Source organism: Neomonachus schauinslandi, chromosome 8 (assembly GCF_002201575.2).
Source record: "Neomonachus schauinslandi chromosome 8, ASM220157v2, whole genome shotgun sequence".
In the NCBI taxonomy this organism is placed as follows: domain Eukaryota; kingdom Metazoa; phylum Chordata; class Mammalia; order Carnivora; family Phocidae; genus Neomonachus; species Neomonachus schauinslandi.
The window spans coordinates 21,293,776-21,306,351 of record NC_058410.1 but is presented as its reverse complement, the minus strand read 5'-3'; the positions used below and the strand labels follow the sequence as shown (position 1 = coordinate 21,306,351).

Below are 12,576 nucleotides of genomic sequence, written 5' to 3'. Positions count from 1 at the left end.
ATTTTGTTATCATTTTTGGATGAGTAAGAATGAGCAGTGCATACATTTTCTGGACAATTTTGACCTCCTCACTAAAGCAAGAGAAAATTGCTAATCTGATATATTTTGTATCATTTTGATACATTGCACATCTGGAACACACAGTGTAGGGCTTCTTCTTGGTATTATTATACAGCTGAAGTTATTTCTCAAATATTGCTGTATTTATTCATCAACTGGGCATTTTTTGGATGGGAATGGTGCTGCCGGTTTTAATGTCAACTCTCCAGTTGTGACTATGGTTTTAGTGCTAAGTCATTTTCTCATTCAACACAATTGAGACTGTACCGTGTGACAGGAATCATATAGGCCTAGCGGTGGTGCACAAAAAATTATCTTTGTCTAATAGAACTTAGGATAACGAGAGAAGAAAACATTAATCAGGTAGTCATACAAAGTAATGTCACATTAGCAGTCTGAAGTGTTGTGAAGGAATGTATGTGCTGCTTTAAGAGTGTATGTAATGGGGGATTTGGCCCAGACTGGGGTTACAAAAACTTCCTTGAAGAAGTGGTACGTAAACTGAGATCTGAAGGATGAGTAGGAATAGCCTGGGTGAAAGCAGTGGAGGAGACTTTGAGGTTGCTGGGGCAGCATGTGGAAAGGCTCTGTGGCAGGGGGCAGCATGGTACATTTGTGTGGCTAATGCAGCAAGTGTGGGGAACATGGTGTTGGAGAAAGGGATGAGACCAGAGCATACTAGTGTCTTAGGTTTGTGATAAGGATTTTAATCTTAAGAGCAATAAGCAGTAATTGCAGGATTTTAGCAAGGAGATAACAGGCTCATGTATTTGCTTTTTAAAAGATCACTCACTGCAGTTGAATTGGAGAAAGGCAGCAATGGATGTGAAGAGAGCAGTTAGGAAGTCGTTGCATTCTTAGTGAGAAATGATGGGGGCATTAATGAGGGTGGGGCAGTGGAGGTGGCATGCGCAGATGGACTTAGACACATTTAAGAAGTGAGGTGAGTAGGAGTTGATGATGGATTAGGATGTGGGAGTACAGGAGGTGAGGAGATGAAGGATGACCCCTGGGTTTCTGGCTTGGTTACATGGAAGATCATGGTACCGTCATTGGGAGGGGGCACTGGAAGGAAAGGCGGAAACATGGCAAAGTCGTAAGTATGTACTGGGCATGTTCACAAGTTAAGTGCCTTTGTGAGAGTGAATTGAATATATCAGGTACTCAGAAAGTTATTCAAGTCTGGAGACTATATCTGGGCTGAAGCTAGGAATTTTATGAGTCATCTGCATAGAGATGGTAATTAAAGTTTTCAGTGGTGATGAGATTGTCTAGGGAGAAGATATAATGAGAAAAGAAAAGCCTATCCAAGCCACAAAATAAAAAATAAATGAGTGGGACTACATCAAACTAAAGAGCTCCTGCACAGCAAAAGAAACCATCAGCAAAATGGAAAGACAACCTACAGAATGGGAAAAAGATATTTGCAAATCATATATATGATAATGAGTTAATATCAAAAATATATAAAGAATCCATACAACTCAATAGCAAAAAACCAAATAATCCAATTAAAAATGGGCAGAGGATCTGAATAGACATTGTACCAAGGCAGATATATGAAGGGTCAATAGGTACCTGAGAAGGTACTCAAGCATGACTAATCATTAAGGAAATGCAAATCAAAACCACAATAAGATACTACCTCACACCTGTTAGATGGGTAGTATCAATAGAAAGAGATAATGCTGGTGAGGATGTGGAGGAAAGGATGTGCACTGTTGGTAGGATTGTAAATGGGTGCAACTGCTGTGGAAGACAGTGTGGAGGTTCCTCAGAAAATTAAAAATAGAGCTACAGTATGGTCTAGTAATTCACTTCTGGGTATATATCTGATGGAAACAAAAATACTACATTGAAGAGATATCTGCATTCTCATGTTCATGTTCATAGTAGCTCTGTTTAGAGTTGCCAAGGCATGGAAACAACCTAAGTGTCCATTAATGGAAGAATGGATATGGAAGATATGGTGTGTGTGTGCATATATATATATGGTTTAACTCACTTAGCACAATGCCCTCATTGTGCTAAGTGAGATAAATCAGAGAAAGACAAATAATATATAATCTCACTTTTATTTGGAATCTATAAAACAACAACAACAAAACTCACAGAAAAAGAGATCAGATTTGTGGCTACCAGAGGTGGGGAGCTGGTGGGTCTGGGAATTGGATGAAGGTGATCAAAAGGAACAAACTTGCAGTCACAAGGTACATAAGCCCTAGGAATATAATGTACAACATGCTGACTATGCTCACACTACTGTTTATGTACATAGGGAAGTTGTGAAAAGGGTAAATCCTATGAGTTCTCATCACAAGGAAAAAAAAGTTTTCTGTTTTTTTTTTTTTGTATCTGTATGAAATGATGGATGTTTAAAGTTATTGTGGTAATCATTTTGTAATATATGTGAGTAAAGTCATTGTGCTATACACCTTAAACTTATACAGTGCTATATCTCAATAAAACTGGAAAAAATAAATTAAAAATAATTTTTAAGTAAATTAAAAAAAAAAGGGCCTGAACCAGGTCTTGAGGAATTAGATCATTTAGTAAGAAATTTGAGGAAGATGTGTTTGCAAAAGAAACTGAAGTATATCTGTGCCACATTTTATTTATCTGTTCATCAGTGGACATTTAAGTTGTTTCCACATCTTGGCTACTGTGTGTAACGCAGCCGTGAACATGGGCAGGCAGATATCTTTTCTAAACACTGATTTCATCTCCTTTGGATATATACACCAAAGTGGGATTACTGGATCATATGGTAGTTTTATTTTTAATGTTTTGAGGAACCACCATACTGTTTTCCATAAGTATACTTGAAATCTGCTAAGAGAATAGATGTTAAGTATTTTCACTACCAAAAAAAAAAAAAAAGGTAACTATGGGAGATGATAAATGCATTGATTAGAAGTGTTAGCACACCAGGAGAGTGCTGGGGCTGGGAAGCCAGGGGAAAAGGGCATTTTGAGAATGGGTAGAGGCACTGGTTTTGAATTATTGAGCATAAAAAATGATGTCCACTTAAAGATGTCCATTTAGATCTGTTGCCTTTGGAGTCATTATTGAGCTGAGTCAGCAAAGACAATTTCTGTGGAGTGATAGGGGTAGAAGGCAGGATGGGAGGAGGTAAGAAATGTGGGGAAGGTAAGAAAATGCTTTAGAGGATTGGTAAGGGAGAGATAGGAGAGAGGAAGGTCTTAGGGTAGATGGAGCCAAAGAAGGATAATTTTTTTTTTTTTTAAATATAAGAGACTTGAGTATGTATATACTCAAGGGGCAGAGGGAGAGGGAGAAGCAGATGGGAGAAGCAGACTCCCCGCTGAGCAGGGAGCCCCATGCAGGGCTCGATCCCAGGACCCTGAGATCATGACTTGAGCCGACGGCAGACGCTTAACTGACTGAGCCACCCGGGTGCCCCAAGACCTGAGTATATTTCATAGCTGATGGGGATGTTCCTATTAAGAGGGAATGATTGAATATCTAAGAGGGAGAAAGGAGAAATGATTAGGTAGAATCTCTCCAAGTTGATACTGCCTAATTCAGAATGCATACATCTCAAAATGTATTGGTTAGACTGAGAAGAGTTTTTGTTGAACTGTAAATTATTTTCTTCCTGGTATATACAAATCTTTGGTAGCATTAAGTTTTATGATGATTGTGTAACTGCCTGGGCATGTCAAGATCAGATGAGATCCTCTGAATACCTAATATCTTTTAATATAATTCGTGTATTTGTCTCCTGAAGTCTGCATTGAGGGACTATTAATTTAAGGTCATGAATTCTAATTAAACTCTGTAGAGAAAAATATTTGACTTTTAAGAAGGAATTTAATAATAATCCTTGAGGTACGAAAGAATAAAATTGAATCTAGGGGACCAGAAAAAAAGAAATGTAATTCCACATACTTATTAAGAAAATTCAGTCTTTTTATCATCTAAGAAAATTTTATCCCATACATGACTTACACTCTGCTACTTAGGTAATGCGAATTATCTCTACCTATGTGCACATAAAAAGAACACGTTTATATATGTATTGTGTTGTGATACCCTTAAAAATGCTATCTCAGCGTTAGATTATGAGTGATAGTTTTGTTAGAGCATACCATCATGTAATGTAAAGTGTCAGACCAAGCTCAATCCAGCGGCCGTGTCCCACTGATCGTAGCCTTGGCCCCTTTAAGCTTCACGGCCCTGACCTGCAAAGTAGAGGCTGCGGAGGGTCTTACTGCACAGCATGTGTAAGATTCTTCAGCGTGATATGGGAGCTATGTTAAGAGCCTGGTAAATGTTAGTTCAGTTCATTTTGCTTTCTGTCAACCACAAAAACAAAATAATACTGAAGGTTTATGTTGCATAGCCATTTATTATGTTTTAAGTTAAGTAGTTAATTGCAAAACATAATTATGAAAACCATACTATTTCCTGCTCAAATTTCTAGAATATAAGGTATATATGTGTGTTTTTTAAACAGAATTCTTTCTTGAGAGGATTGTAGGGCATCTTCTGTTCAAAATGATAAAAGATATCATTTACTGATTCCTTAACTTTGTTACCAGGGCTGGGCCAAGCCCTCTGTGCATGTATCTTTCTCATTTGATACATAACAACCTTTTGAGGGCTATGCCTCTACCAAGGTCACTTAGAAAGTGATTGGGAAGAGCTAAAATGAAAACCCAGGGTTGCTTGACAGTTAACCTCTGTAGTATATTGTCCCCTTGTGGAAATACAAGAATGGAGTGATTCCAGGTGGGAGAGATAAAGGTTATGTATGTCTTGGGGGTTAAGTATGAATAGTTTGGATCTTTAGTTATTATTTGGATTCATTCTTTTCATGTTCTTTTCCCTCTTCCTTTCCTTTTCTTTCTCCCTCCTCTCCCTCCCTCTCTCTCTGTTTCCCCCTCCTCCCTCCCTCTTTCCCTCCTTCTCTCCTTCTCTCCCTCTCTCTGCCTCCCTCCCTCTCTCTTTTCTCTCTCTCTTTCTCCTTTTTAGGTGACAGAGGGAAAACAGGACCTGGAAAGAGCATCACAGTTGGCCCGGAAAATGAAGAAAGAGACTGCTTCTCTCTCTGAATGGCTTTCTGTTATTGAAGCTGAATTGGTACAGAAATCCACATCAGAAGGCTTGCTTGGGGACTTGGATATAGAAATCTCCTGGGCTAAAGTAAGTTGTAGTTTGGGTTACCTGCCAATATTATGCCAGGGTCTCCTGTGGCATTTTGTTCAGGATGTCATTTATCTCCATTTCATGTTAAATATAGCCTTTTCTTTTTTCCATTATTTTTTCGACTTCTGTCTTAAGAAAAAAGAAAAGACTATTTTGAAAGACAATAATTTTAAGAAGATATTTTTATCTTGATTCCAAAAGCATTAAACTCACATGGATCATCAGTAGGGCCTACATAGGTATTGTGCCTATGTGGTACTTAAAAACATTCTAATCATTACCTTCACAATTGGTGATATTTTTTGAGTGTTCATTTTTCACAAAGTATTGTGCTGAATTGAATTTATTTGTTAATTCTTCTGTGATAACTTTTATACCAGTAACTAAATTTTCTATTGCAAACGAACTGATGGAAAGAGCATAGGAACAGAATTTTCAAAAAAAAAAAATCAATGAAAGATCCAGGAGTTTTCTGTAACTCTGTAGTTATTTTGACATCAGAGGTTAGAGAACAGATTTGCTGATTCTCTTTTGAGGTGGACAAAGAATTGAATGGAACAGAAACTACTTTTTTTTTTTAATTGAAGGCATTCTCTTTTCCTAAATTTGCTTCCTAAGAAAGAAGCATGTATACTAGAGATAAGTCCTGAATATAAATGATCAATACTGTGATGGAAATGTGTATAGAGCCACAAATATCAGTGTTGACATCTACAGGTGTTTGCTTGTGGGATGTGGAGAGCAGGTGCTATGAGGTCATGGAGGATGCAACCATTTCTTAATTTGAACATTTTGTAGAGGTAACAGTTGAAAGAGAGTCAAGATATGAGGCATTACAATAGCTCATGAAAAGTATAATTATGCCGTGGTCTGTGTGATGTGACAAGGATCTGGAGAAAGAGATGGAGGAAGGATAGGAGGAATATTGGAATTTGTCAATGAATGCAAAGCAAAGACATCAAACTTTTTGTTAAATTTAACTTTTTCAAGGAAATATTATCTTCTTTGTACAATACATTTTGAAAACCATTATTTTCTTATTAATAACTTAAGTCATATAAGCTAATTGAATGACATTTGCACAGTGTAATGAAAAAAGGCAAAAGCAAAAATCATTTATACTCAAAGAATACACCATTTTCATTTGTTTTTCATAGGCATATATAAACATGCACAGACAGAAACATTTAAAAGTAATTATATTGTGTCTAATGTTTCTTAACATTGTTTTAAAAACTTTTATCTTTAATATTTTTCTTTACCTACAGGGGTTTTGTATCACACATTGGAGAGGTATTTTTTCTTATGCCATTCCTCTATTCATGTCCATTTAAATTATTACCAATTTCCACTATTGTAAAAAATGCTGTGATGAATATACTTGAAGCTAAATCATAACATATATTCATGATTATTTCTTAAGGATAAATTCTTAGCCTTAAAAATATTGGTCAAGGGATATACCCATTTAAAATTCTTATACACATTATGAAATTGCCCTTCGGAAATGTTGTACCCACCAGCTGTGAGTGAGAATTCCTGCTTGCTCGATGGTAGGCAAATATCATGTTTTGGTTATTTAATTGCAACATTTTCCAAAGTTTAGAAGCCATTTGTAGCTCTTTTTTAAAAATCGCCTTTTTGGGGTGCCTGGGTACCTGTTGGTTAAGCATCCAACTCTTGATCTCAGCTCAGGTCTTGATCTCAGGGCTGTGAGTTCAAGCCCACATTGGGCTCCACGCTGGGCATGGAGCCTCCTTAAGAAAAAATTGCCTTTTTGTATTTCTGACCATTTTTGGTCTTTTAATTTAGAGCTCTTTACCTACCATAATAATAAATGCTTAGTGTGTTGTGTGTTGCATTTTTCTTTTCTTTTCTTTTCTTTTTTGTTTTTTTGTTTTTTGCCTCTGCAGTTTCCTTTCTGTTTTCTGTTTTTTAAACCACTGTATTATATATTTTTTAAAGAATAAAATTCATCTTTTTCTTCACTGTATCTGTCTGTAGTGCTTGGAAACTCCAACACTACACTCTGCTCCAAGGTTATATAATTCTTTACTTATATTTTTTTCTAGCTCTTTTATAGTTTCATCTTTTACCTTTAATGTTTTAATCCTTCTGGACCAAATAGTTAACCATTTATCATCCTTTCCTCTCTGATTTGACATGCTAAATTCATACATTCTTTTTGCCTGTTGCTTTTCTCTGTTTTCCGCTTCACTGATCTGACCCTCTGAATTGTTCTTCAACTGTTCGACTATATGGCTTCATAATGTATGTCAACATGTAGTTAATGGATTCCCTGTCTTCATGTTTCTGGGTTTTTTTTGTGTATACTCATATAAACTTAAGAAATATTAGTCTGAAATTATTTTAAAAATTCTGTTAGAAATTTTGGTTTGAATTGCCATAAATTTATAGATTTGTTTTGAGGAGAAACAATATCTTTGTTATAAGTCTTCTTAGTAAGTGGTATGTTTCATTTTTCCCCCCCAATTTTTTTACATTACTACATAATGCTTTGGTTTTTTTCTTCAGAAACATTATATATGTATGCAAAGATGTTTATTCCTACATACTTATTTTTATAGGTGTATAAAGAGTATGCTTTTTCTCTATTTTTACTAATTATAGCTTGTACATAGGTGATACTGATTTTCACATATTTAATTTTTAATCATCTGTTTACTCACATCAATTCAATTCAATTAGTTGATTCTCATTATTTTTTAAGGTAAAGGCTTTTAAAACAATGGTAAGATCGTCTCTTCTGGTGCTATTCATTTTAAAATTCCCATTTAATCTTATTTCAGGTTTGAAATAATGAAGATGGTAAATACAAATCACAAATTCACAGCACATTCTCTTCACTAGAGTAAATCAAATGAAACATCAGTATATAACATAATCACCCACTTTTTCAATGTTGTTTTCAGATTTAAGAAACATTCATATTTCACAACATTTTAATGTATTTGCACTTAAAAATTATGTAAAATTTTTTCTTTTTTTTTTAAAGATTTTATTTATTTATTTGAGAGAGAGAGAATGAGAAACAGCATGAGAGGGAGGAGGGTCAGAGGGAGAAGCAGACTCCCTGCCGAGCAGGAAGCCCGATGTGGGACTCGATCCCGGGACTCCAAGATCATGACCTGAGCCGAAGGCAGTCGCTTAACCAACTGAGCCACCCAGGCGCCCTATGTAAAATTTTTTCAATGTAAAAATTTAAATAGCATTTTCATTCCTGAACTTTAACAGCATTTTTATTCAGTAGCTTAAATATTATTTTCAGTGTAGTCATTTTATTTACAATACAGTCTATTAGCGTAGATAGTTGTGTGTACTGTTTGCATTTAATTACTTGTACTTAATTATTTCGTATAGTTCTTAAAGACTGTTCTAGTCAATCAGTACATTCCCTGTGAAGGTAGGTAGAAAGTCTTAACTGCACAGAGCTTGGCCATGGTTTTTTTTTTTTTTTTCTTCTCCCTTCTGGAGAAGAACATTTAAAAGAAACATTTTAGTGCCTTTATAAATATACCAGTATTTGATGTGGCCAAGTGAATGTTTAAACCTTGACTCATCTGGGAATTTGCAATTTTTATGCCTTCCAAAATATAATTTAATGATGTGAAATTAAATATAAATGAGCTCCTTGAAATGATTTGTTTAAATGTTGGCTAAAAAAGGTACAAAGCAGTGGGGTGGGTAGATATGCTCATGTTACTTTTTGATTTTAGAACTTTGTAGTTTTAATTTTGGAATCCAGCATTTTCACTGTATTGCTCTGCCTGGTCAAACCTTATGAATGTGCAAATCAAGTTATCATTATACCACCCAGAGTATTATCTTTGCATATGGCAACTATATGACTACAGCTTAGATGTGCTAGTTTTCCTATGATTTAGCTAAGATGAAATAGTTTTTATAATGCTGATACAACAGATTATATATTAAGTCACCTAGTACAGGGTATTATCCTTCCAAATAAATGTAGTACACATCAGTAGTTTCCTGTAGTAGTCTAGGACATAAATTCATTATAAAATTTTGAAAATTGTGACTTCTGGGATAGTTCTGCTTTGAAAATAAAATTGATTCTTTATGTCTAAAGCTATGATGAAGATACTTGGTGATTGTGGGTGATAAGTAGCATTTGTACTACATTAAAATTAATGAAATGATTACCTTTTCACAACTGAATTTGTTACTTTTTTGTATTTGCATAATTAAATGTTCTAATTTTTATGAGGAAGTTAAGAACTCTCAACATATCAATCAGATGTGGAGTTTTGGAAACCTTTGACATATTGTGAATTATCTATGGGAGTCATGGACTACTATGCATATGTTGAAGAAAAGTTTTTAAAAAATTAAAATTCTATAAACTAGGTGTTATCTGCAAGTGCTGAATCACTAAATTCTACCCCTGAAACTAATACTACACTATGTGTTAACTAACTTGAATTTAAATAAAATCTTGAAACAAAAACAAAAAGCTTTTATAATGTTCTGCAAGATCAAGTGGATCTTGGTGTTTTTCTTTTCTAGAATATTCTGAAGGATCTGGAAAAGAGAAAAGCTGATTTAAATACCATCACTGAGAGTAGTGCTGCCCTGAAGAACTTGATCGAGGGCAGTGAGCCTGTTTTAGAGGAGAGGCTCTGTGTACTTAACGCCGGGTGTAGCCGAGTCCGTACATGGACAGAGGATTGGTGCAATACATTAATGGTATGTTTTGGGGAAAATTTAACAATGAAGTCTTTTCTCCTTTAATTATTTAAAAGCCAATACAGCTCTGATTAGAATCTTAAGTCCTGTTTTCTCTGTGTCACAGTAATGTTTTGCTTCAAGTGAATTAATTTCATTAGACAGACTACATGTTATTTCTTTCCTTTGAAAAGATAATAACCAGAAAGAGTTAAAAATGTCTCTATTAAGTAGTAAATCATTTGTGATATACATAGAAATGTGTACTTTAATATCTTAGTAAACATACCTCATTTGTTATAGTGTAATGATTTGATATTGTATTTAATTTTTATGCGATCATAAACCATGTATATAATGTTTATAATGTTCTAATAATGGCATACTAACATCTGATGGCCTAAGTAAAAATTTTGACTACTGGGGGGTGACATTGGTGAAGTCACTTAAATACTCTCTAAATCTCAGTTTTCTCGTATGTAAAATGGACAGTATTATAATTTCTACCTCATACAGTTTTTGTGATTATTATATGACATAAAACGTGGATATTTGACTATATAACTATACTTAAAATAACCAATGTTAGATATCATGATGATGTTTATGCTAGTTATTAAAGGTTGTATGTTATCAGCCTTTGGTTATGCCAACTATTAATTATTTCATGGAAATAGTGACCATTTAAATTTCACAGTGGTTTTCTGTCCCTCTTATACTAACAATGAATATATGGCGACCTCCCTCTCTCTTCCCATAGAGGGTGTTTCATTTATAAATTATAATTTTGTTTTGACATATCTAAGTAGGACTTTTTTCAAATTCATAGAATTACTGGGTAATAAATAGAGACAGAAAAAATAAATTATTGTGTAGTTGAGCATTTACTGAAATCAGAATGTGTAGGGCATTGAAGCTCATGGGCTCATATCTTGATCTGTCAGCTTTTTATCTAGAGTTCATTCACAACTCACTACCTGCAAAACTTTGGTAAATTACTTAAATATTGCTACATTTTAATTTCCCTATATATAAAATCAGAATAAAAGAACGTATCTCACAGAGTTGTTAAATGTTAAATAAAGAATATGAAACTCTTGGCTCATAGAGTCTGTTCATTAAATATTTTATATATTCATTTTTATTGAAACTAACTTTATTCCACATTCTCACAGCTTACTTCTATATTCTTCAGTCTGTACCTTCCAAATTCTCCTTTCAAATAATACCGTTATAGTCCTGTTAGAACATTTTTAAAAAAGATTTTATTTATTTGAGAGAGGAAGAAGGAGAGAGCATGAATGAGAAAGAGGGGCAGAGGGAAAGTGAGAGGCAGACTTCCCACTGAGCAGGGAGCTGGACATGGGGCTCTATCCAGGAACCCTGTGATCATGACCTGAGCCAACTGCAGACGCTTAACTGACTGAGCCACCCAGGTGCCCCTAGAACATTTAACATTAAATAAGTCAGGTGGTCATCAGTTCTTCTTTCTTTCTTTTCTTTCTTTCATACCCAAGATCACTTTCCAAACTTTTCTCATTTACAGGTTCTCATTTTCTTAACTATTCTCCCATATTATGGATTAATAATTTTTTCTTGTATTTTAAATACTTCTAAGGTTTTTTTCTAGTTTATCCTATAAAATATAGTTCTTAAAAGTTGTTAATTTCATCCAAAGGCTTCCCTAATCTCTTTGATCAAGTCCTGAATTCTTGCCTTAGTCTCAGCTATTTTGCTTTGTTTTAAGTGCAGCGGCTTTACTGTTTTCTTCTGGTTTTCACATTTATTCTCTCAATCACATTTCTGTCCTGCTTCAGGAAATGTGAGGTCTGTACCAGCTGAACTTTTAAGTGCTGATGGCACTGAGTTGACAAGCCACAGGCCTGCCAGTCAGTCAGTCCACTGAGCAGGCAGAATCTTTTTCAACCCATGTTTTAATCGTTCTTTTATATTACTACTTTTTAAGTGAGTTTTTAAAGAATATGATCAAGGGGGATAAATGAAATTACTTACAAGAATGAAGAATAAGGGAGACAAACAAAATGAAATTGAAAAAGAAAGTTTCACCTTTTATCCCTCTTCACCTTTTGACTGTACTGAGGTCTAAATCAAATAAATTTAAAAAGTATGTAACCATAGCTGTGCATTTTCAGGAATGAGATTTATTCACTGGGAAAGAGCTTCGCAGAAAGACGGAAACCTATCTTGAAATTCAGTATACATTTGGCTTTTCAGAGGTCTTTTAAACGTCATCTAAGATTATTGTCGTAAATATTGCATATGATTGCATCAGCATTTCATTAATTCCTTTCTAGAATCATCAGAACCAGTTGGAAATATTTGACGGAAATGTTGCTCACATAAGTACCTGGCTTTATCAAGCTGAAGCTCTGTTGGATGAGATTGAAAAAAAACCAGCAAGTAAACGGGAAGAAATTGTGAAGGTACCGAACACAGAGCATCAGTAACACTTCTGGGAGTGGAAGGTTTTGGTGTGGTCTTTCTCTAGTGCTCCAAGTTATTTGTGCATTCATTCTTCCCTTGCAGTAGATTCATTAGTTTTTATTTTGGTGGGAGAAACTGAGGTCTCATATGAATCCTATATGAACAGGTCTTCATTAAATTGATTATTCTAAA

The 12,576-nt window shown here is 34.8% G+C and overlaps 1 protein-coding gene across 3 annotated transcripts in view; it reads left to right on the top strand.

Moving 5' to 3' along the window:
* Positions 1-12,576, top strand: part of UTRN (utrophin) — a 484,838-nt gene that overhangs the window by 178,269 nt on the left and 293,993 nt on the right. For all 3 annotated transcript variants that reach the window (XM_044917202.1, XM_044917200.1, XM_044917201.1), the window contains exons 33-35: positions 5,059-5,229; positions 9,781-9,960; positions 12,255-12,383. In XM_044917202.1, the coding sequence (XP_044773137.1) occupies positions 5,059-5,229; positions 9,781-9,960; positions 12,255-12,383 (480 nt within the window). The remainder of the gene's footprint in view (positions 1-5,058; positions 5,230-9,780; positions 9,961-12,254; positions 12,384-12,576) is intronic.